Source organism: Lynx canadensis, chromosome E2 (assembly GCF_007474595.2).
Source record: "Lynx canadensis isolate LIC74 chromosome E2, mLynCan4.pri.v2, whole genome shotgun sequence".
NCBI lineage: Eukaryota > Metazoa > Chordata > Mammalia > Carnivora > Felidae > Lynx > Lynx canadensis.
The window spans coordinates 3,397,799-3,423,369 of record NC_044317.1 but is presented as its reverse complement, the minus strand read 5'-3'; the positions used below and the strand labels follow the sequence as shown (position 1 = coordinate 3,423,369).

At 52.6% G+C, this 25,571-nt stretch overlaps 1 protein-coding gene and 1 long non-coding RNA gene across 3 annotated transcripts; one reads left to right on the top strand and one right to left on the bottom strand.

Moving 5' to 3' along the window:
* The first annotated feature begins 59 nt into the window (after positions 1–59).
* On the top strand, positions 60–6,026 carry LOC115502588. Its single transcript, XR_003965141.2, has 3 exons — positions 60–1,038; positions 2,486–2,658; positions 4,500–6,026. It is a non-coding gene; the product is annotated as an uncharacterized LOC115502588 (long non-coding RNA).
* A 1,852-nt stretch (positions 6,027–7,878) lies between these two features.
* On the bottom strand, positions 7,879–25,516 carry EMC8 (ER membrane protein complex subunit 8). 2 transcript variants are annotated; one of them, XM_030298042.1, is made up of 5 exons: positions 25,020–25,323; positions 17,029–17,105; positions 9,652–9,721; positions 8,825–8,919; positions 7,879–8,350 (listed from the first exon to the last, which is right to left on the bottom strand). In XM_030298042.1, the coding sequence occupies exons 1-5, from the start codon at positions 25,248–25,250 to the stop codon at positions 8,191–8,193; spliced, it is 633 nt and encodes a 210-aa protein (XP_030153902.1). In that variant the 5' UTR covers positions 25,251–25,323; the 3' UTR covers positions 7,879–8,190. The 2 variants fall into 2 exon arrangements, with proteins under 2 accessions (XP_030153902.1, XP_030153904.1); XM_030298044.1 differs by lacking the exon at positions 8,825–8,919 and having other exon boundaries at positions 8,263–8,350; positions 25,020–25,516.
* Positions 25,517–25,571: the final 55 nt, after the last annotated feature.

The window sequence follows — 25,571 nt, the reverse complement described above, 5'->3', positions numbered from 1 at the left end:
GTCACCAGGAAAACAGTTCCCTGGCCCTGGGAGGGGCGGGGGGGCTGGCGGATCCATCCCTCTGAGGGTGGAGGTGAGCCTCGATGTGCCTGTCAGCCTGTGGCGCTCCTTCCCCAGTGACTCAGCAAACCAGAGTGGCGGCCCAAGCGTCTGGGGTGCCGGGGAGGTCTGGCCCCAGCTGACGGCTCCGGTGGAGCGGGGACGATACATGACAAGATTTATTCAGCTCCAGGCTTAGCGAGTGACCCTCGATCTCCCACCCAAATTAACCCACGCACAGTGAGACAGAGAGCCCGGCTCTGCGGGGGGAGCTCGTCAGGGGTCATTTCCAGGCCTCCTCCCTGCGGCGTGTTTCCAGGGGCCTGGAGTGGGTCTGGGTTCCCCGGGGGGGGGGGGGGAGGGTTCAGCGAGCAGGAGCAGCTGCTGGCATCTCCGGGGGGTGGCAGGTGAGGCGGTCAGGGAGGCCCCAGGGAGCCTCTTGGTCGTCAGCACAGACGGAACTTGCACAGAATAACGTTTCCCTATTCTGAGTCTCTGGAACGTTCCTCCCCTGCCCCCACCCCCCATGGAGCCTGTGCAGGCAGCACCCCGACTTCCTCCCTGAGGCCTCAGGGATGCGAATGGAAACTGTGCAATACTAGGCAGTCAGCTGAACCCTGGCCCCCAGGCCCAAGCCCCATGCCTGCGGGTTCCCGCACCCACTGCCGGCCTCCTCCAACACCTGTGCCTGCTCCTCTGCGCCCACCCCATCGCCCCCACCCACACTGCTGGGGCGGGTCCCTCCCTGCCACCCTGGCCCTGGCTTGGTCCTGCCTCCCTGACTGCTCAGGTGGGCACCCCCCAGGGACGTGGCTCTGCACCTCGGCTTCCAGCTTCCCCAGAGCGATGGCTCTTGCCTATGAACTCAGCCCCTTCCTGGCCACAGAAGGGGGCCTGCAGCCCTGCCTGTGTGCGGCCCGCGTGCACGGTGGGCTGCTTGGGAGAAACATCCGGGAAGGGAGCCAAGGGACCCCTTGCTGAAAATGGGGAAATGCGCAGGTAGGTCCTAACTTCCTTTGGGTCCTGGGCTTCTCCCCGTCTGCCTTGCTGTACCGGTCCCACAACCAAAACACCCTCCTCCCCTCTTCTCTGCTTCCGGCCTCCCCACTGTCCTGGGATCAGCCCGGCCTCGGTTTCCCTCTGCCTAGCTGTGAGCGGTGGCACAGAGTGTGGCTGCGTTGGCAGGTGCACCAGCCCACCTGGATAGCCGCACTTGAGCCCATAATTATGACGAAGAACACCACCATCCCTCCCGGATAATCCTGTAAAGCCTGGATGAACAGTGCCTTTCTCCCGGGGCTCCAGCCGGCACAGAGCCGGCTCATAAAGGCGCCCCAGGTCTCCAGGACTGTCGAGGAGCCCTTTTGAAAACTACCTCTTAGCACAGACGTAATTTAGCAGAGAGCTTGACCACGGGGCAGCCATTTTATCAGCAGGATCTGCAAATGACTTTGGGCTCCTCAGAAGGCAGGTGCTGAGTAAATTCCAGGCATTATGGGTGATTAAGAGAACAATTCCACTCTGGAAAGACTAGGTCTGAACTTCGGGACAGGACAAGCAGGGAGGCCGGGATGGCGGAGGCAGGCGGCCACAGGAGGGGTCTTCCTGTAAGTCCCGCAGAGGTACATGTCCTACGTAGGCTGGGAGAAACCCAGCCGAGGTCCTCACATCAGTAACTCCTGCTCCCTGTTTGCCTGGGCCAGGCATTCAAGTGGAATCTCAAGCTTCCGCTACTCCAGGACCGAAGGAGCCGGATGCTGTGTCTCGGGGCGGGGTGTGGTTCTGACCCTGAGTCACGGTTGCGTGAAGCCGTCCATGGATCACTGGGGCATTTGAGCTGTGCACACGTGGACGGTTCTGCTTCCTGACATTTTCTTCCCGTTAACAAACGGACTCCCGTGTTTTTAATTTGCTTCCCCTTGATGACATTCGTGGAGCACATTTTCATACGCTCGCTGGCTGTGTGGATATCTTCTTTTGGGAAGCGCCTGATCAGCCGGGCTGTCTATTTTTAAAGACTGATCTGTAGTTTTTTAATATATTTGGGTAGACACATTGGAGTTTTCGGTTGGGTAACTGTATCATAAATCTCTTCTTCTGCCCTGTGGCCTCCCTTTTCACAACGCTGATTATGTCTTTTTTTTTTTTTTTTATTTAAAAAAAATTTTTTTTTTTCAACGTTTATTTATTTTTGGGACAGAGAGAGACAGAGCATGAACGGGGGAGGGGCAGAGAGAGAGGGAGACACAGAATCGGAAACAGGCTCCAGGCTCCGAGCCGTCAGCCCAGAGCCTGACGCGGGGCTCGAACTCACAGACCGTGAGATCGTGACCTGGCTGAAGTCGGACGCTTAACCGACTGCGCCACCCAGGCGCCCCTGATTATGTCTTTTAAATGAACAAAAGCTCTTGATCTCAACAGAGTACAACGGATTGTTTCTGTATAGGTCCTGTTGAAAAATCTTTGCTGAGCCCATGTCATGAATACATTCTTCAGTTACCTTCTGGAAGCTGTATCGTTTTAGACATAGACCAATAATCCACGAGATGCCACCACAAACCACCAAAATGTCTGAAATTAAAGACCGCCAACACCAAGGGTTGAATTTAGGAGACAAATGTAAGTGAGCAACGTAACGGTTCGGAAATAAACTGTTTACATAGTCCAGCAAATATGAATTACACTCTTATAAAGGGATTTCACGGCACACCTCTTTCAATAAATTCAAATCTAAGACTTGAGAATTTAAAGATCCAGAGTTCTGACATTTAGGGAGAGGTAGTTAGAAGGATATCAGCAAATGGTGAGAGTTCAGATGACTTTTAGTTTGTACCTTTTTTTGTCTGAGCTGATCTGCAGTAGGTCCCTGTGGGTATGTCTTAATACATGGGGGCCAGGGCGGGGCTCTGGGGAGCCACATGAGTCTCACGATAAAGGCACCTCCTGGGGGCGCCTGGGTGGCGCAGTCGGTTAAGCGTCCGACTTCAGCCAGGTCACGATCTCGCAGTCCGTGAGTTCGAGCCCCGCGTCGGGCTCTGGGCTGATGGCTCGGAGCCTGGAGCCTGTTTCCGATTCTGTGTCTCCCTCTCTCTCTGCCCCTCCCCCGTTCATGCTCTGTCTCTCTCTGTCCCAAAAATAAATAAACGTTGAAAAAAAAAATTAAAAAAAAAAAAGTAAAGGCACCTCCTGGAAAGGAGCAGCACAGGACAGACTGGAACCCAAACTTTGAAAATTAAAGACGCAGGGCACCTGGGTGGCTCAGTCGGTTAAGCATCCGGCTTTGGCTCAGGTCACGATCTCAAGATTTGCGGGTTCGAGCCCCGCGTCAGGCTCTGTGCTGACAGCTCGGAGCCTGGAACCTGCTTCCGATTCTGTCTCCCTCTCTGCCTTTCCCCGCTCACGCGGTCTCTCAAAAATAAATAGACATTACAAAACAATTTAAAGACGTGTAGGACACCTCAGAAGGCAGAGGGAGTGTTAAGACATTGACCTCGCTCTATCCTCCTGGGTCTAGGGCTATGAGCTTGTTCAAAAGCTATCAGTCTGTTTCTGACTGTTCAAATGTTAAGCATACATTTTGTGCACTGAGTGTGCAATATGTTTTAAAAAAGAAAAAAAATCAAAGAAGCTCCCCGCTGAGACAGAGTTCACTCAGGAGCCCTGAATTCTGCCAGTGTGAGCCCGGTCGAGCTGTGAGTTCTCAGCTGCTGACCTGCCCAATTAGGTTTCACAGTGCCAGCCTTATGGTCCAGCTCCTCGGGTCCTGGCTGTCTGGGTACGACTGGGTGAATCTCTGGATTTCTGTGGATCTGAATCTACCTGCCACAAATGCCAACTTTTGGGCCCAGAATCTCAATGAATTGGGATGCTTGGGGTCTGGGCCCAGGAATCTGCACAAATTTCCTAATATTTTCCTTGTATTTATACCTTCTATATCTTAAATTATGTCGTAAGGTCCTCCAAGTTCTTTGCATCTCAATATCCAAGGACATCACGGCACATTTGACTTTCTACCTTGTCTCTGGGGGGGGGGGGGGGGGGGGACGGAGGATGGAAGCAGGGAGTAAGTTTGTTTCTTTGCCATCTTCTGACACGAGCATACACTGACGTCACAGTGAGGACGAAAACGTGTTAGCACTGGGCTGGGGCTTTTCTGCTCCCGGTCTCCTAGGAGAGGGGCCACACCTGGAGCCCTTGCCTCACCTTCCCTTCTGGTCTGTGTCTTGGGCAGACACGTCAACACCCGTGCCCTGGTTCCCCCTGCAAAACGCAGACGAGGCCCTGAGACATCATAGCGGGGTTGGGAAGGTAAACGTGAGGAAAGGGTTAGATATAAGCTGCTGTTGTCTTTCGAGAAGGCTGCTTTCACTTACTTATTCATTCGACAAACGTGCCCTGGATGTCTACTGAGTAAGCGCTCTGTTCTTTCTCGGTCCGGCCTGGAACCGCGACAACATTAGCAGTGAAGAACCTTCCTCAGCGCAGCCCTAGCGTGTCCCGCTAAGTGCCAGCACATGGGGTCTTCACGACGTTCCCGCAAACAGGCGTCACCGCCCCACGTTTGACAGGACACGAGACACACCTTGCACGCAGCCGCAGAGCAAAGGCGGCAGAGCTGGGGTTCACACCTGGCACGCTGGGCCACTCACTGCCACACAGCCCCTCCCGCCGGCTGGCGCCAGACCCTGCTGCCTCGTGCGGTCACCTAAGGCGGGGTGAGGCACGGCGGGAGGCAACGGGAAGATTCTCCCTTGTGAGAAAATCGACTCTGAGACGGTCGACTCTTCTCTAGTAACGAGGCAGATGCAGAGCAGGGACCTGGATGGTACCGAATCCTGTCCACCTCGGGCTTCACTTAATCCTCAGTGCCCGAGGAACATCCAGGGCCCTCGGCGAACTGGCCAGTGTCCTGCCTTGGGACAGGCTCCCCGGCCACTGGGGACTGTGCCAGGCCAGGAGCCTTGCCCACGCAACTTCACGATGATTCTGAAATGCAATTATTTACAGGTTTGTAATTGGTATCTGGAACGTTTGTTCAGACAGCCCTAAATATAGTATGTTACTCTCTCTGCTTTGCGAGGCAACACAAGTTCGAGCCAAAGGTTCCCTCCAGTCAAATTCAAGCGGATGCTTCGCTGGCACCAGACGCACTGCTTTCGAAGCAAAAGACCAAGAACACAATTCTTGGCAGCTCTAGAGCTGGACTCGGTCTCATCATCTAAAGAAAAACCTTCAGGTCCCTGCAAGGAAACAGCCACCCCAACAAGTTAATCCTTAAGGAACAAAAGGACCCTCAGAAGAAAAGCAATTTATTCTAAGACACGGAAAGCTGATCAGATTTTGCACCCCATTCGAAGGTATCTTCGACATTTTTAAGGAGACACAAGTCAAGATTATGGGGATAAAAATATTCAAGTTACCCCCTGGACTCTAAAGCATATGCAAATGAAGTCGGAGCGCTCTAACTGCCCACCTGAGAGTTGCCGAGGGGACACAAACCATCATTTGCTGCCAGGCCTTGTCGGTATCGAAGGGAAAAAAATCCCACGTTTAAGAGGCACCGAGTTGATGGAAAGCCTCAAGAAATGTCAACTAGTCAAACGGAAGTCTATCTTTAGACTGCGCTCTCTTCGCTAACGTGGGTAAAAATGCCCGCAGGGTACAAAGAATGATTCCCCTGGCTCTTCTTCTAGCGTCTGCCTACCATGATGTCATAAAGTAGCTACTGTGTCAAGATATGTACAATACCAAAGAGGGGCAGTTACGGAAGCATTTTTCTTTCGTAGCTGAGAATCATCATATGCAGAAACAACAGGTTTTCAAGTATATCAGAAAGATAAGCTGTACAACCAAAGCTAATTACACAAGGACTTTTTACACCAAGGAGGCTTAAAAACACCAGATTCCCAGAAAACAGACCTGAAGATTTAAATTGCGGGGCCCCTGGGGCGGCTCAGTTGGTTGGTTCAGCGGCCGACTTCGGCTCAGGTCGTGATCTCGCGATTTGTGAGTTCGAGCCCCACGTCAGGCTCTGTGCTGACAGCTCAGAGCCTGGAGCCTGCTTCGGATCCTCTGTCTCCCTCCCTCTCTGCCCCTCCCCGGCTTGTGTTCTGTCTCTTTCAAAAATAAACATAAAAAATTTAAACTGCTCAAGATTTCTAAGTTGTTTTGCATTCTAAATCACCCTAATTCAATTAGAATTAGCAAGACTGATTTTCTTCTAGCAAGCACAGCGCTTTTGTTATTTGTGAAGTTCCTGCTGACTTTTCCACGTTCGGTGTCCCCAGTTCTTCAGGCGACCATGGTTAGAAATGGAAATGACATTTTATCCATTAATAATTTATCCTGCCGTTTCGTACTGGATGGGTGCTACGGTAGAGACCACAACATCCACTAGTGTGATTCTGAGCACACGGCTGGGTCTGAGGGGACATCTCTACACAACCACACCCCACCCCCCGCCTGCCCTCAGATCCCTTCAGATTTAAGATTTTGATGGACAGAGTTTCTCAGTACATGAATATGCTTTGTGTCATTCCTTAAAGCCTTTTCTACAAAAAGGCAAAGGAAGAATACAAATGTGTGGCTACCGGGGAAGCTTCTCACTTTTATCCTGGGGAGGAAACAATCTGGTTCTTAGCGCCAGGGAGACCACAGGCCCGGGGACCTCACCACAAGGCTGGGTGGCGAGGTGGGGGGAGCCCGGCACGGGCTTCTGCTGTTTTTACAAGGATGTAGGAGGTGTGTGCACTTGGGAAATGTGTTTTTGTTCTTCTAAACCCACATTCCTCCTTTTGGAATATTTAACACGTTTTCTTCTGAAAACCTAAGCCTGACTCAGCCACAGAGCGGGAACCTGGTGGGAAAAATGAGCACAAGAATCCCACAGAGAGGTGAACACAAGGTACAAGAGTCGGTCTTTAAAATGCCTCCCGAGTTACAGCCCTGGCCACACCTTCATTCCACCCAGCTCTGCCAGCTGCCCCTTGGCCTTGGGCCGCTGTAGCACGTGCTGGTTTTAATCCCAGGAAAAGAGCTTTCTTTGGTGGTAAATGCTCCCTTTCTGAAACAAACACAGACCCACTCGGAACGCGACGGCTCCCCGCTCTCTGACCCGTCACCCCTCTGTCCGCGCCCTCACGTGAAGGAACGCCAGCTTCAGAAGCTAAGGGGGAGGGGTGTCTGAAGAAAGGGCGGAGAAAAGGACTCCTGCAGGAGAGAACAAATGCCGCGGTACCATAGAGCCCCCTCGTCCTCTCCTCGGATTGCATTACAGAGCTTGACCACCTGTTCCAACCACAGAGCTCGCAGAGCTCTGTGAAGCGTGGGGAGTCTAAGTTCGGTGTTGCTTTTGTTGCTTCAAATACAAAGGAAACAATTACAGAACAGATTAGAACCATTTGGATCATCATGCGAGTGAGTTAGGAGTTGGGACTGATTTCCGCCTTTCAAAGGTCATCTTAATACGGTTCCCTTTTCCCCTTTTCGGTCCCACAGGTTCACGAGCTTTCTGGTTGACTGAGAAGCATCACAACCGTGCTCCCACGCGAATTCCTACTATCAGCAGTGGCTGTTTTCGCCCTTCACGATGAAGGTTTCTCAGGCGACAGTGGCATCGTTCCCACTGTGTGGTCGCGGCAGCGACGTGCGCCCGACGGGTGTGGGGCCGCGCGGTTCAGGGCCGCAGGCTCCCCACCGCGGACACCAGCCCGCCATGCACCCGATCCCGGGACCGGACACGAACCCAAACGGGACGAAAAGTCACAAACACTCAAGTACCAGATCTGGGCTTTTTCTGTTAAAGGTGGTTCGCAAGACTTAAGAAGTATTCTCTCCAGATTATAAAAGGTTAAAACTGTTTAATAGGAACAATCTTGGACAGGCAGAAACAGCTTTGATTTGGAGGATTAGAGCAACATACAACTGGGAAGGACTCCACAGGGGCAGTCGGATGGGACAGTCTGCACCTCTTCTAGCGACTGCATTAAAAAGCCGGCAGATGGACATCCTGCCCTCTGTCAGGACACGTGCCACCTCTGAGAACGGCCAGCTCTCCACACGGGCTATGGGAGAGATGTTATTTACACTGAAAAATAGCTTTCTTCTTCCGTGCAGTGGACATAGCCAGACAGCAGTCACTAACACCCCTCTCTAGCACAGGTGCAGGACAGCTTTATTGATCTCCGGGTTTGTCCAGTCATTCCGAATGTCATCTAGGTGGTTATCGAAATCCACAAGTGTTTCGTATGACCGGCTGTCCAGGAGCGACGCGGAGATCCTCTGGGCCTCTGGCCAGTCTTCACAGTAATCACTACAAGGCGAAACAGGAGAGATCAGGCCCTCGGCAAAGAACAGGTGGCTTTCCAACAGAGCACACAGAAAACTGGCCACACACACAGTGGGACAAAGGAAGACAGTCACGGATGCCAGCACCCACGAATGTTTTAAACAAAGATGTGCCTAAAGAGCACGGGGCATGGTTGAGAAACGAAGGAGCCCCTTCCAAACTAAATTCTGAAGAAGCTGGAGGGGGATGGCAGATGCTTTCACAGTGCTTATAAATAACCACAGCAGAGGCCCGAAAAAGGGGGCCCGGGGGCGGGGCGGGGACCCCGGAGTAGCGCCCAGCTTCTCTCGGGAGCCAGGGAGCATGCACGCTTTCTGTGTGAGGTCTATACACCCCCCTGGAGAATACGCTCTCTCGAAACCAGAGGCCGGGCCGGCTTTCCCGTGGGAGCAGCCCCCAGCACACCGCACGGGGCCGCCCCGAGGACACGGCACTCACTAGTGTGGGTCTCTGCACCGCCACTTGTTTTCATGGTGCTCGTACACGTGGATCGTGGGTACCACGCAGTCCATCGTGAACTTGGTGTTGTCCACCTGCGCACAAGACAAAGGACGCGCTCGTGAACAGAGCTGACGGGGAGCGGCAGCCGGCACCCTGGTGGAAGGCCTCAGGCGCCTCCTCGTGGCTCGAGGCGGCAGCGGAAGCCCCCGGCCCGGACAGAAACCCCCACACGGTGCGCGGACTCCGCAAACCCGACGCGTGCCATCACACCTCGAGTGGCCCGAGATTAACTGTTCGGAGAATAAGTGCTCAGTACTTCACAGCTTTCTCACAAAAGCAGAGCTTCTGCCCCCCTGTTAGAAGTCTGTCTGGACTGAGGTTGTGTACCAAGGGTTTGATGTTTGCTAACGTCTGCCTGACTTCTTCCTTCCCTCTGGGCTGTCGGCTGCTCTGATTCAACGGCTCTCACACTTGAGCGTGCATCAGAATCATCTGGAAGCTTATTCAAGCAGCCGGCTGGGCCCTGAGAATCTGCAGGGCTGATTCCCAGGTGGTGCTGATGCCGCTGGCACAGAGCCCCACTCTGAGGACCACTGAGCTGGAACAGCCGCCCCTCCTGGAGGCGTGGAGTGGGCCGCGCCCCAGCGGCATTCACACTGCGCCTGCGGGTCTGCAGCCGGGAGGAGGCCACGAAGGGCGGCACTGGTCTGACGGAGCCTCTGCGGAGAGGAGACCGCTTACACGAGAAAGCTCCGCGTGAGCAAGAGAACGCTCGGCAGCCGGTCCGGCAACAGAAAACGCGACAGCGCCCAAGAGTGACTCACCATGACGAGGGCGGTATCGCCGAAGCCCTCGGCGATTCTGGAGGCCACCTTCTCCGCAACCTGGTTCGGACTGCAAAAGACGCAGCAGTGAGCTGACAGTCGTTCTAGTGGACGCCGTCCAACAGTCTCCCCGGGGTCAGGGCTCACAAGCACGGAGGCAGAGGGCGGTGCCGGTAACCTGTGCGCGCTCGTCACGCCTGCTAAGGCGGCTTCTGGCCGTCGCGGTCAGCCGCAGGGACTCGTGCCGAGGGTAGGGAGTGCTGTCGGGCCACGGGGAGCACGGCGCGAAGCGGGCCCTTGCCTTCCAGCAGAGGCACCCTGAGCAGAAGGGCCCCCTGGAGCCAGCGGAGAGGAGAGCGCAGCACACGCTCGGAGCTCCCGCCCTCTGACGCCTCCCTGGCCGCCCGCTTCATCACACACCTACTCACAGAGGGACTCCATCTAACTCTCGGCTGCTGGCAATGGAGTCGGCCGCCTTTTCTTTTTAAGTTTAAACATTTCTAGGCCATTCCAAATCTTCTCCACGCTCGTCAGCCTCCAATCGCTGGCTCCGGCCCATCCCGACCTCGATAAGTGACAACTTGCACCCTTGAGTCCATAGAGCAGACCAGAGAGGCTCCCGCATCATCCCTGCACTACCCTCGCCGCCCTGGCTGTTTTCTGATCCCATCTCAGGCAGAGGCCTCCTCGCACCCGGGGGCCCCTCCACGCAGACCTCCTCCTCAGGGGTCTCCTTTAGTGGCCCCTGCCCCGCTCCAAATCTGAGCCGGTCTCTTCCTCCATGGGAAAAAACACTGTTTGCCTGGTTCCCTCTGTCCAACCTGTCTCCTTTCACCCGTGTTTCTTAAATTTCAACCAATCTCACTCTTGAATAAGCCGGCAGTCTTGTCTCTTCGTGCCACCTGGGTACCCACCCCCTTACCTTCGAGGGTCTGCACCCCGGAGGCCTGCCAAGCACCCTCATCCTCCCCCCGGCCCTGCGGCCCAGCTGGAACCTCCCGCTCTACCTTCTCTGACTGCCCACTCCCCCTTGACCCTCACCGGGTGCTGGAGACTCTTCCCTTGCCTCGGCCTCCTCTGCTCTCCTCCCACTCACTGTGCTCAGGCTGTCACCCTACACCTGGGTTTTTCCAAAACTGCTTCCTAACCGGCCTCGTCTTCTAGGCTCTTATTTCGTGTATCTTCAGATCAAACTTCCTAAAATGAAACTTCCAGTCTGTTTCCTGCGACTCATCAAAGCTTGGGAGAGAAGAGTTCACTGTGCTCAGCTTCATGCGTCCCGCTTTCCTCCCTGTGGACCAGCTACCGTTCCTACACACAGGAGCAGTGCTTTGTGTGTCAGTGCAACGGCCTGCATACGGTCTCCCTCGCGTGCTCCTCCCCGGTACTCACACTGTTCCCTGTTCGGGATGCCCTTCCAACCTGCTCTCTGCTTACCGAATCCCTTCCCGTCCACGATGCCCAGAAAACTCTGTTCTCGCCACAATGCCCCGGCGGGGGTCCATCTGGCCTGCCTCTAAACTGTTTATTCCTGAAGTGCTTTAACGCCTAACCCTTGGCGCACAGATCTTTCTGTGCATCTTATTTTTGCCCCGCACAATGAAGAGTCTCAGCTTTTTGAACCAAGGATGGAGACATAATATATTTTAACGGCCACAAAAACACATGGATAATTATGGGGTTTACCTAAGGAAACATACGATTATGCTGTGACTGAGCTGGGAAAAAAAAAAAAAGTCCGATTAATAATGTCTTAGGAAAACGAGGTATTTTATTTAATTACTCCATTTTCACGTCCAAAATTGAGAATTTGCAGTGATGTGATGCCTGTAAGTCTGCAGGATTAGAAAAAATGACGCAAAAACAACAAAGCAGTCTAAAGGAGAACAGGCCCCAGGGGCTGCTGTCCCTCAGGCCACCATGGAAAGCCTGGCAAGGGACGCACAGCCGTGGCGCATTTACCAGGAGCCGGCAGGCGCCCAGTTACCACGACTCAAGTGGCGAATGGCAAGGAGGGGGACTGGAGCCACGGAGGAGGCCTGCCTATTCACCCGTGAAACGCGGGCCAGACACAATCCGACGTCCCTAACTCACGCCTCAGATGCAGAGAAAAGAAGTCGGTGTTTGCTAAGTAAGTGATCTTCTGAGACTCGTGAAGCTTCTGCCATGAAGACACTTCTAAAACCATCGTCCTGACATTTATGATGATCACTCATAGTAGCTAGCGACTTTTATCAGGAAGGGGTCAAGAAACATTCATTAAAAACAACAACTACCTCTTCAGATGCCCCGAAACTCAATTTAAAATGCATTCTTTTGCAAAAAGTCAAATTGCAGTTAATGAGTTGAAAAAGTATTTGAAAGAAATGCCACTTTACAGTTTTTGGCATCACACACTTACTCTCAAATCCTGACCAGCCTCAGCCCTGACTGCATTCCTAATGTGGGACTGTCACTTTATGGGAGCAGCGTCACCCCCTTGCTTCTTCCTAGGCCGGGTCACCCCCTTGTTCCCGTCAAGACTCGGCTCAAATAAACCTCTAGGCGCACGCTGGAGGCAGAGACCCCTTTGCCAATCCCCTTCCCCACTCGCAAAGCCAGAAATCTGCTTGAACTGAGATCGCACATTCTCGACCTAAACGCTTTTTTTTGAGCATCTAACCTCAGGCCAGGGCGCTGTGCCTGGTACTGACGTTCACCCGCATGTAATCCGAATTAGGAAGCAAAACACCAGTCATTATCAAGTACTATAATAAAACTTGACACGATGCCCTTAAGCTTAATAAAATAGCTACAAACCTGTTACGCCTCAAAATATTAAAATACGGATTGTTTTTTTTTAAAACTATGTTTCCTGGGGTGCCTTGGTGGCTCAGTCGGTTAAGTGTGCAACTCTTCATTTCAGCTCGGGTCATGACCTCACGGTTCATGGGTTCGAGCCCCACGTCGGGCTCTGTGCTGACAGCTCGGAGCCTGGAGCCTGCTTCGGATTCTGTGGCTCCCTCTCTCGCTGTCCCTCCCCTGTCTCTCTCACTCTCAAAAATAAATAATAAAACATTAAAAATACAACTATGTCTCCTATGTTGTACTTTTCATCTCTGTGGCTTATTTATTTAAATTTTATTTATTTATTTTGAGAGCGAGAGAGGGAGAAAGAGAATCCCAAACAGGCTCTGTGCTGTCAGGGCAGAGACTGATGTGGGGCTTGAACTCAAGAACTGTGAGATCACACCCTGAGCCAAAATCAAGAGTCAGATGCTTAACCGACTGAGCCACCCAGGTGCCCCTTGTGACTCATTGATTTTGTAATTTAAAGTCTGTACCTCTTAATCCCCTTCATCTATTTCACCTATCCCCCCACCCACCTACCCTCTGGTGACCACCAGCTTATCCTCTGTATTTAATAGTTATTCGTTATTTATATTTATTACTATTATTAACAATTTTTTTAAACATTTATTCATTTTTGAGAGTAAGAGAGACAGAGCATGAGCAGGAGAGGGGCAGAGAGAATGAGACACAGAATCCAAAGCAGCTCTGAGCAGTCAGCACGGAGTCTTACGTGGGGCTTGAAGTCACAGACTGCGAGAACATGACCTGAGCCGAAGTCAGACCCTTAACCAACTGAGCCACTCAGGCATCCCTATTATTTTTAAAAAGATTTTATTTTTAAGTAATTTCTACACCTAACACGAGGCCCAAACTCACAACCCCGAGATCAAGAATCGCATGTTCCACTGACGAGACAGCCAGGTGCCCCAAGAGTTTAAGATTCCACATGTAAGTGAAATCATATGATATTTGTCTTTCTCTGGCTTATTTCACTTAGCACAATACCCTTGAGGTCCATCCATGTTGTCAAAAATGGCAAGATCTCGTTTTCTGTGGCTGAGTACTATTCTATGTGTGTATATACCACACCTTCCATATCTGTTCATCTACCGATGGGCACTGAGGTTACTTCCACGGTCTTGGCTATTGTAAATAGTGCTGCGACCAGCGGTGCATGTATCTTTTCTAATTAGTGTTTTCGTTTTCTTTAATTTTTTTTTTTTTTTCAACGTTTATTTATTTTTGGGACAGAGAGAGACAGAGCATGAACGGGAGAGGGGCAGAGAGAGAGGGAGACACAGAATCGGAAACAGGCTCCAGGCTCCGAGCCATCAGCCCAGAGCCTGACGCGGGGCTCGAACTCACGGGCTGCGAGATCGTGACCTGGCTGAAGTCGGACGCTTAACCGACTGCGCCACCCAGGCGCCCCTTCGTTTTCTTTAAATACCAGTAGTGGAATTACTGGATCATATGGTGGCTCTATTTTTAACTTTGGGGGACCCTCCACACTGCTTCCACAGAGGCTGCACCAATTTGCATTCTCCACCAACAGGTCCTCTTTTCTCCACATCCTCACCAACACTTGGTATTTCTTATGTTGTTGATTTTAGCCATTCTGACAGCTGTGAGGGGACATCTCATTGTGGTTTTGACTGGTATTTCCCTAATGATGAGTGATGCCAAGCGTCCTCTCTGTTGGGACTGTTGTGCCTTCTGTACGTCTTCTTTGGAAAAATGTCTATTCAGGTCCTGTGCTCATTATTTATTATTTTTTTTTGGGGGGGGGGAGTGTTGAGTTGTAAAAGTTCTTTCTGCATCTTGGATATGAACCCCTTATGGGTTACGTCATTTGCACACATCTTCTCTCACTCACTCGCCTGCCTTTTTTTGTTGGTGGTTTTCTCGGCTGTGCAAAAGCTTTTTCTTTTGGTATAGTCCTAATAGTACATTTGAATGATCCTTTTTTGGAAAAAGCAATCATAGGGCTAGTAATAGTAACAGCCCAAAGCTGGCACTTCCAACCAAGCACAAAGCTAAACATGATATACGTTGCTTCCCTTTGTCCCCAAGACCGGTTTCTGAGGCGTGAGCTTTTACCACCGTTTTACAGACAGGACCACTGCAGCCCAAAGAGGTGAATCAGTAAGTCATCTGTGCTTCGAATCCAAGTCTACCTGACTGTAAGGCCCAGGCTGTGAGACAGTCAATCAGCTGGTATTTCTAAAAGAAGGACACATCTTAAGTTAGGTCTGGCTGAGAGACAAGTGAAGGTTTTCCCGCAAATAGTGTTAGACCCGGACGTTAGCGTAATCGTAGCTCCTGAGCTTCCAAGCTGTGTGTGTGTGGCGTCTGTGCAGTGACCGTGTCTGCATGGACTTTCCCCGCCGGAGTGTCGTGAGGGTTGGAAAGGATGACACACAGTCCCGGCACACACACCGGGAAGATAAGCGCCCCCCCCCCCCAATCTAGCAGAGACTCATCAGAAGGGACTAAAGGGTAACTGGCCCTCTTGTCCCCCGGCGCTCTTTAATCCCCCTACAGATCTGACAAGGGCCTCTTAGTAGGCACGTAAACAGACATAGATGAGAGAACGCAAAACCTCCTGAGCAGAGCAGGTGAAGGAAATGGGAAAGTCTAGATTACAAGTCGCATGAAAATGGTGACTGGGTAGGAGAAGGCTGGGCTGGGCTGGGCTGGACTGAGGTCCAAACAGAGGCAGGAAGACGGAGGCGCCGTGAGCCACACAGGCACGCAGATGAGAGCTGTGCACACACACGTGGGGCAACCACGCTAGGCCGGGGTTTGGGAGTGTGCTGGGGGGGGGGGGAAGGAAAGGGAGGCTTCTACACTTAACACACTGGTGCCATTACCTCCTGCCTGGTCTCCTCGCCTTTCTGCGAGAGCACCTGTGGGAGGGTATTGCTCGGTTCAGGAAACCTCCTTCCGAGGACAGCTCCCCACTGCCTACAAAGTGCAGTTCCAAAGGCCTTAGAGCCCAACCTTTCTAGGGTTGCTTCCTAGCATTTCCCTCCGTGTGCGCCCTGGATTCCTGCCCACTTCCGCCCGGTGTCTACCTCACGCGTCCCCTCTCTGGACGCTCTTCCCTCCTCTCTCCACACGTGAACCTGACAAGCCCACTCCCAGGTGCCCGTTCAAATGACACCGCTCCCCGAGGGCTCTCCTCGTCATCCCCACAGAGCAGCTCCTCGTTGCTCTTGCTGCGAGAGCCTCTGCACCACCCTCACAGCGTGCGTGTGGCCCTGGGCCGGTCCTTCCGGGCCCGGTCTTTCACGTAACAAAGACCGAGACCACAAGGGCCCTGTGAACAGGTCTGGATCAGAGACGCAGCCGTGGTGTCATCAATGCGCGGGGGGCTGATGGGATCACACGCAGAAGGGGCCCGTGGAGGAGTGGTGGTTCCCGGGACCACAGAGGCCCTGCATGTTGCCATCCAAGCAGGGGCTCTCGCCAGGGTTGTCTGGAGCCCAGCACTTGGCTGGTCACCCTGCCTCCCCGTGACTCCTGCCCGCACCCAGTCCCTGAAGCACGTCTGTGCCTCATCAATGACGGCAACACCTGGTCACCGGCTCACTGCATTATTTCCTAAAGTGCTCCTGAGTCCATTCCCTCACTTATGCTGAGCAAGTGGGTGCACTCCGGGCATCCCAGGAACTCTGGGACCGTCCACTGCAGCCCCCAACTGCTTGGACGCTGGAGTCAGTGGCTCTGTCTGATGACGTGAGCCGAACGAGAGGGCCGTGCTGGGCACCTCCCACCTGCGCCTGGTTTCCGGCTGGAGGAAATCACAGGGAGATCAGAGTACCGACTCCTCTGGGGCTTGCCCTGCTGGCCGTGTCCCTAGAGGGACTGCTTCTCTTGAGGTGCACGTCCTTACCGCCCTCTTCCCCTCGGTCCCTCTAGGCGCAGGGCTGGTGGTGCTGCCTTCTGTCTGAGCCCTCCCCTCTGGTGAGTTCCCTTACACGCTGCCCAGACCTTCGGAAACGACCCTCGGACCAGCCCTCCTCAAGTTATCCGAACATCCAGTGTGCCATCCCTGTCTCTGTGGAGGAGGAGACTAACGCAGAAAGCGAGCGAAGTCCTCGCCTTTGCTCACTAGTGAGAACCAGGGGCCCACAAGAAGGAAGCTGCAAACACTACATCCTCATCACGGTACAGACCCTAAGAGCACCAAACCCAAAAGTTGTTTTATTTGTCCCCAAAGACGGCGGCAGTCTTTCCTAATGCTCGGCCCTACACCATTCCTAGCTGGGATCGGAATCAGAGGCCCCTGACTGTCGCTTTCATTGCGTGAATTCCCTTCAAGCAAAATACAGATTATACAAAACTCAATTCCAAATTAATGGAAGTGTCACAATTTCTGTTTGGAAATTAACCACCCCACAGCTCCTCTCAGACGCTATAAACGAGCACCGAAGGCGAGGAGGGGTTTGTTCTCACAGAGCCTACCGACGGTCAAGAGGCGCATCAGAGACTGTGTGTCACATGATCATTCTTTCACACCAGGGGGTTGTGGCTTGGACATACCTGGCATCCTTGACTCGTTCGTTAGCTTGGTAATAACCGGCGATCACATAACTATTATCTTTGCACCATGAATCAATCTGAAAGAGACAAACATTGGGAATAAAAGATGAATGATTTTCTCTTAAATGTCACCTCTTAATAAACACAGGAGACCTTGCCCCCCCCCCCCCCCCCCCCCCCCGAACAAGACACAGTATAATCCCTGAATCCTCGTCCCCAGGAGAAAGCTACAAGAAAATGGGTGCTCCCACGAGAAAGGCCACACTAGCTTGCTGTCCATGGTCTACGGGAGGCCACATCACTCTCGCTGAGGGGCCCCAATGCCCACACACGTTGCACAGGGGCAGCAGTGCAGGGAGGTGGAGGAGGGGACCATCTTTACCCACCTCCTCGTCAGATACAAACAATGGAGGCATTCTGGGGCTTGAGCAAGCCTTCAGATACCGGAAATCGATCCCTCACAGAGAAGCAAACTAAACCTATACATTTACACAGCCGGGGGCAGAGCCAGAATGGGAATCTCGGTCTCTTGAAACCAAGTTTTTTTATATTATATTTAAATTTCTGGGGTGCCTGGGTGGCTCAGTCGGTTAAGCGGCCGACTTTGGCTCAGGTCACGATCTCGCGGTCCGTGGGTTCAAGCCCCGCGTCGGGCTCTGTGCTGACGGCTCAGAGCCTGGAGCCTGTTTCGGATTCTGTGTCTCCCTCTTTCTCTGACCCTCCCCTGTTCATGCTGTCTCAAAAATAAATGAATGTTAAAAAAAAAAAAAAATTAAAAAAAAAATAAATTTCTGTATTCCCAGCAACAAACCATGAAAACACTTTATGCTGGGATGTGGGGTAAACAGGCCACGGACATCTGTGGGCAGAGGCAGGTGGGGGTGTGTATGCACGTGCACACATACACCCTCTCTCTCGTGCACTCAATTCCCTGTGGCATGCTTTTAAGTGGGAGCACGGTGGCCGACTTTCAAAGTTTTTGTCCATTTTATAATGCCACTCTTCTCTCATCAGATTTAGCTTCTGGCAAGTCTAATGCCATTATTAAAAACAACAAAAGGTCCTCCTGTTTTGCCATAATGGAATTTTAAAAAAATATTTTATTTTTTTAATGTTTATTTTTGAGACAGACAGAGAGAGAGAGAGCGTGAGCAGGGGAGAGGCAGAGAAAGAGGAAGACACAGAATCCCAAGCAGGCTCCAGGCTCCAAGCTGTCAGTAGAGAGCCCGACGTGGGGCTCGAACCCATGAACTGCGAGATCACAACCTGAGCCGAAGTCGGACGCTCAACCGACTGAGCCACCCAGATGCCCCTGCCGTAATGGAATTTTAATAACATACTGCAGTAAATTCTATTCTCAATCAGAAGAGGAAATAAAATTGATTCTCAATTTTTTTGATAGTAAATTAACTAGTTAAAAATAGTCTTCTTTCCTTAAAAAAAAAAAAAAAAAAAACAACAACCAAAAAACAAAAACAGCTGTACTGCTCTTTTTCCTGAATTCTGGTTTGGGGCTCAGGCAGTGTCCTCTGTGACTAAAAGCAGATATTACCAGATGGTCCCAGTCCAAGGTTCCCTGCTCGCACAAGGATTAGAATAATAATTCTGGCCTCCTAAGAGCTCATGAATTACCATATTGGGTCAAAACCAAGGCTCAATGAACCAATTAGATGTTTTGGTCATCCACCCAAAAGACTAGGGCTATGTCTCCAAAATATTTATAATGGCTCTTTCGCCGTAACTTTGCTGCAAAGTACTCCACAATCACTTGTATTTTGCTTCTATCACTTTTTAAAGGCACGGGTTCCAGAAACTTTCTGTTGGTACTTACAGCAGCAACTTCTTTCATTTTTTTCTAAAACTATTTTTTTGTAGCACCAAACGACATAGCCCAGCTCTAAACTTTGGCATCTGGCCCCATTCCCTGAACTCAAACCCACACGATTATTAGCCCCTTCAGCATAGCCCGCCCTCTCAGCTTTTACTTCTATTCAAAGACCAGCCTCTTGAGTGCGTCCTCGCTATCCACTTGAGAGGCCCTCTCCTGGCTCTCTGGTGAGGCTTGTCCTTCTAGCCAGTCAGAACCGGAGACAAATCTAAAATGGGTCAGCAGCGCTGATTCCTTCTGGAAACCCTAGGGAAGAATCTTCTCCTTGCCTTGTCCAGCACCGAGAGGTCACCCTCATTCCTTGACTGGTGGCTGCACCACCCTGACCTCTGCTTCTGTCATCACCTCTCCTTTCCCTGTACTGCCCCACCTGTCTCCTCCTTATAAGAACCCTGTGATTACACTGGGCTCTTCAGATCACCCAGGTTCGCCTCCCCACCTCAAGATCCTTAATTTCATCTGCAAAGTCCCCTTTGCCAAGTAAGGTCACATAGTCATGGGTTCCAAGTATCAGGGTGTGGACACGCCAGGGGATCATTTTTGGCTGACCACAGCTACGTTTAGTACAAGGACCACTGCTTGCTGCCTGCTGCTGTTCTGACCACTGGGCTGGAGGCAACAGTTCAGGACATGTCCCCCAGCAGACACAGGTGGGATCACCTGTATCTGTGCTCAGGGAGCACAGAAAGTAACTGACGTGAAGGTGATTCTTGTGACAAACACAGTGGTCGAATCAATTTCAGCGGAAAAACAGCATCATGACCTGGAGCTTCTAAAACTCTCTGAAAAGGCTGCCCTAAAAGTGAGCCAGTTCATAAAGGCTCTGGCTTGGTTTTAAAACTTCTGAACGATTCAAACAAGGACAACTAAGCTTACTGTAAGGATGCCCGTGATGGGCATGCACACCCACGTCCATGGTCCACAGATAGTTGAAAATACAGAAGGGCGGATGTGGAAAAAAAGGTTTTTTTTTTTAAATATTTATTTGCTTATTTTGAGAGAGTGAGCATGCAAGCAGAGGAGGGGCATAGAGAGAATCCCAAGCAGACTCCATGCTAACGGCAGAGAGCTCGATGTGGGGCCCGAACTCACGGACCTTGAGATCGTGACCTGAGCCAAAATCGAGAGAGACGCTTAACTGACTGGGCGCCCCAGAGTGAACAAGTTTTAATAAGATGGAAGAGTTTTCTTTGATGGTTTCAAAAATGGAACCAGACTTCATCAGGTGAGTGACCTGGAGGGCAGTAAAAGCCGGTGAGCAGAAGACGAGCAGTGTGAACAGGGGAGGCAAGGAGGGGGCGGGCAGGTGGTGAGGGGCATCCGAATCCTCAGAAAGCCCAAATGGCTTGTTAAGAAAAGTCTTAGTGGATTTAAGAGGCAGCTCGCCCCGAAGTGGGGCAGGGCAAGGCAGAAGAACTGAGTGGCTGGCGTCTGATCTCCGTTCTCTGTGAGTCCACTTCCACGGTCCCTGCTCTCCCGCCACGCATCCTGTAAACAATCCACACGAAGACCACAGCTCAGGACGACAGGCTCCGCACACAGGGTCTGAATTCCATATTTACCCTTGTAGTTTCTTTTACTCGTCAGAGGCAAAAGGAGGACACCTTTACCGTGGCGTGAGCCTGCCACACCCTGTGCCAAGTGCCTTTTCTGGCTTGTTCCGTGTCAGACACATAGAACGACTAAAGGCACCAGGCCCCACTCGTTCATTGCCAGCTCAGCTGTGCACAAAGAATTACCAGCTTCTCTCTGCAAACTTGCTAACATGCGTGTGTGACATTATCATTTTCATAGCAGTATTACCTCCCTCATGCGACCGTGCCATTGCCATCGCCATAAAGCAGGTAAGGCAGGAGAAGAGCCACCCTGAGGAGGGCATCACTCCCACACGTGCCACCCACAAGCTGGGGGTGTCTGGGAGCCTTGCCGTCTGCGGCAACAAGCAGGTCTTGGGAGCCTAAGGGGAGGGCTAGATGCATCGAGAAGAAAAGTTGGGTGCTGATTCTCCACGGGATGGAAAGCAGCTGGATCCACAAAAGAGCTTTGGAGGTACATGGGATGGGGCGAGGGTGAAGTTCAGAGGGAAGAAATGGAAAGAGGGCCTGGAGCAAACCATCTCCGTCTCCCAGGCTAGCTGTGAATGTTCTGGAGGTAACCAGGCAGAGTAGGCAGGGAGCTTAGGAAAGAGCCAGAGGACAGCGGCCCATGCCAATGAGCACAGAGGAGGCACACATGGAGGCAGCAGAAAGAATTCCGGAGAAGAATCAAGGTGGTTAGACCAACTGGCAATTGAGAAAGTCATCTCAGCGGAATGTAATCAAAAGTTGCTCCGCAGAACCAGGAAATCAACTGAGGGCAAAAGGACGAAAAGGGATTAGAGAAACAGCAGGTCCACACTGATTTTCCTCCTAACATTTTATGGGTTTTCGCTATTAGAAATAATTCCGTCACTACCTACGTCAAAGGGTTATAAGGATAAATAACAGGCATAAGTGCTTAAAAAAAAAAAAAAAATGAAAAGCACCCAGAAATGGAAGGATTTTTTTTTAAATGGAAAATTATAATGAAAAGCTTTTCAAAGGAATCTGATGTTGCCCTTTGATGGACTGCTTATCAAGTCAGCCTTTCCCAGTTACTAAAAATAATTACAATATGAAACTCCCTGAATAGAAAAAAGCCATGAGAATGAGGCCTCGTTTATACAGTTTCATGGATTTAGAAGCTTTATTAAAACCGCTTCTTCCATAGCTGATATACTGATAAACTGTGGCTCCGTATGCTGAGACCTCTCATTGCCTTCAGGTTATAAAGTTGCTAAGTCAAAAGCTGGATGGCATAAACTTAAATACGTTAATTGTGATAAAATTTTTTTGGATAGACTCAAATCGCAAATTTTCCCTTGTAACTTTGCTCTGAAAGTTACTTAATTTGTACTCAATCGGCATCTTTTTCCCACCTGTCTAAGGCTGGGGCTGTGATTCAGGGTAGGTCAGTATTTTAAGAGGAGCCAACGTAACCCACCACCGCTGGGCGAGGGCGGAGCCCCAGCTTGTTCTTACTGCGTACAGAACTTGAGGCCCAGAAACTAGTGCAGACTTAACTCTGCGGGACGGGAGACTCAAACACCGAAGGGCATGTTTGGGGAAGTGCTCTAAGTGGAGAGTGAGGGCAGAACGTAAAAGGGCGGGGGGTAAGATCAAACAGGGCCCCACGCAGTACCCCCTTCCCTCTCTTCAGACAGCGTGAGTGGGGGAGGGGCAGGGGAAGAGGGACAGGGCGCCCCTTTCCCTCTTAACAAGCTGGTGGCACTGGGCCATTGTAAGAGTCCGGGTCTCCTCTGGGCATCTTCCCTCCCCAGCTAAGTGGTTTGGCAGGCAGCTCTGCTCCTCGGGGAAAATTCGTGTAAAGGTGACTCTAACGCAGTTGTTTATAGTTAGTATATTTAATTCTCTCAAGTATTGTGTTTCTATCTTATGAAAGTACTATAATCCTTTAACTCTACAAAGCTTAATTAAGAATAAGAATTAGAAAAATTCTTTGACAATTCCAAGTGAGGTTCAAGTTGTCTTTAAGACGCTTAGATATTTCATACGATTTTTTTTTTTTTTTTTTTTTTTGAGAGAGAGCGACAGAGTGTGAGCTGGGGAGGGGCAGAGAGAAAGGGAGACAGAATCCGAAGCAGGCTCCAGGCTCTGAGCTGTCAGCACAGAACCCGATGCGGGGCTCGAACTCATGAACGGTGGGCTCATGACCTGAGCTGAAGTTGGATGCTTAACTGAGGCCATCTGACAGGATTTTAAATGGATTTAAAGAACATGCGTTTCCTTCAGACTCCTCTGGCTACTCCCCTGCCGATTCCCCTTCCATCCACCCTGTAAAAGCACCATCCATAGCTCTCCCCTCATTCCACACACTGCCCCTCCCTATACGACCTGCTCTCATAGCCTCATCAGTCATTGCAAAGCCACCGGTTCCCAATCTGCATCCCCAGCCCGTCCGTCTTCCAAGCTCCAGACCCATTTTGCAACATTCAATGCTGGGTCTTCATTTCCCCTCAACAAACGGCACCACTGTCGTCCAAGGCAGAAGTCAGAAATCGAGGCGCCACCCTTGCTTCCTTCTCCCTGTGTCCACACTACGATCAGTCACCGGTCACAGAGTCCCGTGGGTTCTTCCTCCTGATTCTGTCTGACCTGTCCCCTCTGCATCCAGGCTGCAGTTTAGGCCACCTCTCTGCCTCTGGTCCTGTATGCGCTTCTCCCAACACTCTCCTTGCTGCAGGCTGGAGCCATCACTCCAGCACACAAATGCGCCCGTGGAACTGTCTCCAGTGGCGGCCCTCTGTCCTCATCATGGTGCCCGCACTCCCGTGCGACCTGCGGGTTGCTCTGAAACCTGCCCTTGATCCCCTAACACTCTACACTCTAGCTCCCCCTCTCTGCCATTTTCTCGTCCCCCCTCTGCCTTGAATGTTCTCTCCGCCCCGCCCCCCCTCTCCCCATTACTACTTCGGTGGCCCGCCTAGCCATTCCTTGCAAGTGCATTTCCCCAGGCAGCCTGCCTTCCCTGACTCGGCAAGCCTGGGCCAGCCCTGGACCTCACCGCTTTCTGCCCCAGCCCACATACGGCACTTATTCTTAGAGACTGTACTTCTGCTTGGAGCACGATCAACGGCTAAGCAGGTGCTGTGATCCACAGCCCTTTCCGCCCCCCAGCACAGGCCTGGCACATGACTGGAAAACTGAATAATCCTGCATCAGTGCTCCTGGGAAACCTAGTTCCCTGCAAGCGACTGTATTTCACATGTCCAAGCACCTGCAATTCCCTTGAGATCAGAGTAATTAAGGCAGCTGGATGAAAACACTTGCATCAACTGCCCCCCCTCCCCGGCCAATTTGGTACTGACAGCACATTCCCTCAAGAGCAGCTCGGATGCATCTTATAAATATCTACTTTCATTTATCTCCTGCCCTGAGAAGAAGTGGAGAAATGCACACAATGGTTCAGTTTAGCAGGCCCTCAAAGACGCGCCCCGTAGGCCTTGGGGGGCCATTTGCCCAAGGGGACTTCCTGCCTCCCGAGAACTGCCATGGGTGTCCCAATAGAAAAATTATGAAACGGGCTCATTTTACTTGGGGTGAAGTATAGACAAAGCATTTCTAGCCACACCTTCTCAAACTCAACTACCTTCTGTATGAACTTTCTTAAGGATCGTAGTTTATATTTGTACTTAAGTGGAAAGTAAACAGTATCTCAACTCAGATAGGAGGCGGCTCTGAGGTTCCGGTTTGTTTCGCTCCGAGGTTTTAACAAGTCCGTGGACCTTCCAGGTGGTCTTTTCCCTGCGTTGCTTCCCAGACCCGAAGAACTACTGCCCGGAGTTCCATTACAGTTGGTCCCTGAGCTAAACCTCTCCCCCACCGCACGTGCATACAGCAGGCACTCAGCACACCCAAGCGCGATGGCTGAGAGGCAGGTCTGCTACCGCTTTTTAAGTTCAGCCTCCAGCTTTTGAAACCATGGGTGCGTCCTCTGGGGCGCCCGGCAGGCTCGGTCCGTGGGGCCTGCGACTCTGATCTCGGGGCCGTGAGTTCGAACCCCGCGCTGCGGGTAGAGACGACTTCGACAAAGAAAAACCACGGGCGGGAACAGACAGGCTCTCCTTACACGGCGGTCGCGCACGTTCAAAGGGAGGAGTGCCCGTCAGGTCCGAACTACCTCTCCGAACGCGTCTGGGGCGTCTACACCCACGCCAGACACCGAACGGGCTCTGGGAGGCGGCGCGGGAAGCACGCTGCAGCGTCGAACTCCCAGCTCCTCACAACTGCCCGCGCCTCCCGGTCCCCAAGCATCAGCGCGGTCGAGTCCCGACCCAGTTAGCGACAGCTCGTTCCTGCAAAGGCTACCGGTTTGAGGAACGGACCTAAAGCGCCTCTGGGGGCACGGCGACCGCTCCGGCTGCGGCCCCGTGGCGCCAGGCCGAGCCCGCGGGGACACCCCGCTCTCCGCCACCGCGGCCGCCTCCGGGCTCCCGCCGGACACCCGCGCTTCCAGCCGGGGCCGCCCGCACGCTCCGAGGGGAGGCCGCCCTTCCCGCGCTTACCAGGGTGAGGGCCACCTCCAGCATCGGGGCGAGGGCCAGGGTGCCGTGGAAGAGGGGGATACAGTCCACGAAGAGGGTGTGGGGGGCCCCGGGGCCGCCCAGGGGGAGGTGCTCCTTGCGGGGCTTCTGCTTCTCGGCCACCAGCAGTCCGTTGACGGCGCAGTGCGGGTACTTGGCGCCGTGCAGCACCATCTTGCAGTAAGCCTGGGTGGTCAGCTTCACCCCGGGCATACTGCGCCCAGCAGGGCCCCGGAGGCCCCGGCGCCGGCTCAGGCCTGGATCCCCCGCCCGGCCGCCCGGCGCCTCAGCGGAGAAGCGGGGTGAGGCGGCGGCGGCCTGGCGCGGCCCCGCGCCTGGCGGAGGCCCGCACGGGCCCGGCCCCGCGGCGGGCTGCGGTCCCCACACACTAGCAACCCGCCGGGGAGAAGGCGACGCGCCCGCCTCACACTCCACTCGCGCTTCTGGCCGGGCGCCGCCGTAGAGCAGCCTCTTGACGCCGCCGTAGAGCAGCCTCTCGACGCCGCCGTAAAGCGGCCCGACCAGCCCTTTTAC

Coding starts and splice junctions, on each gene's coding strand:
- EMC8 (XM_030298042.1), bottom strand. CDS start 25,250: ATGCCCGGGGTGAAGCTGACCACCCAGGCTTACTGCAAGATGGTGCTG. Junction 17,106..25,019: donor TGGAGGTGGCCCTCACCCTG/GTAAGCGCGGGA, acceptor TGTCTCTTTCAG/ATTGATTCATGGTGCAAAGA. Junction 9,722..17,028: donor GAACGAGTCAAGGATGCCAG/GTATGTCCAAGC, acceptor CGTCTTTTGCAG/TCCGAACCAGGTTGCGGAGA.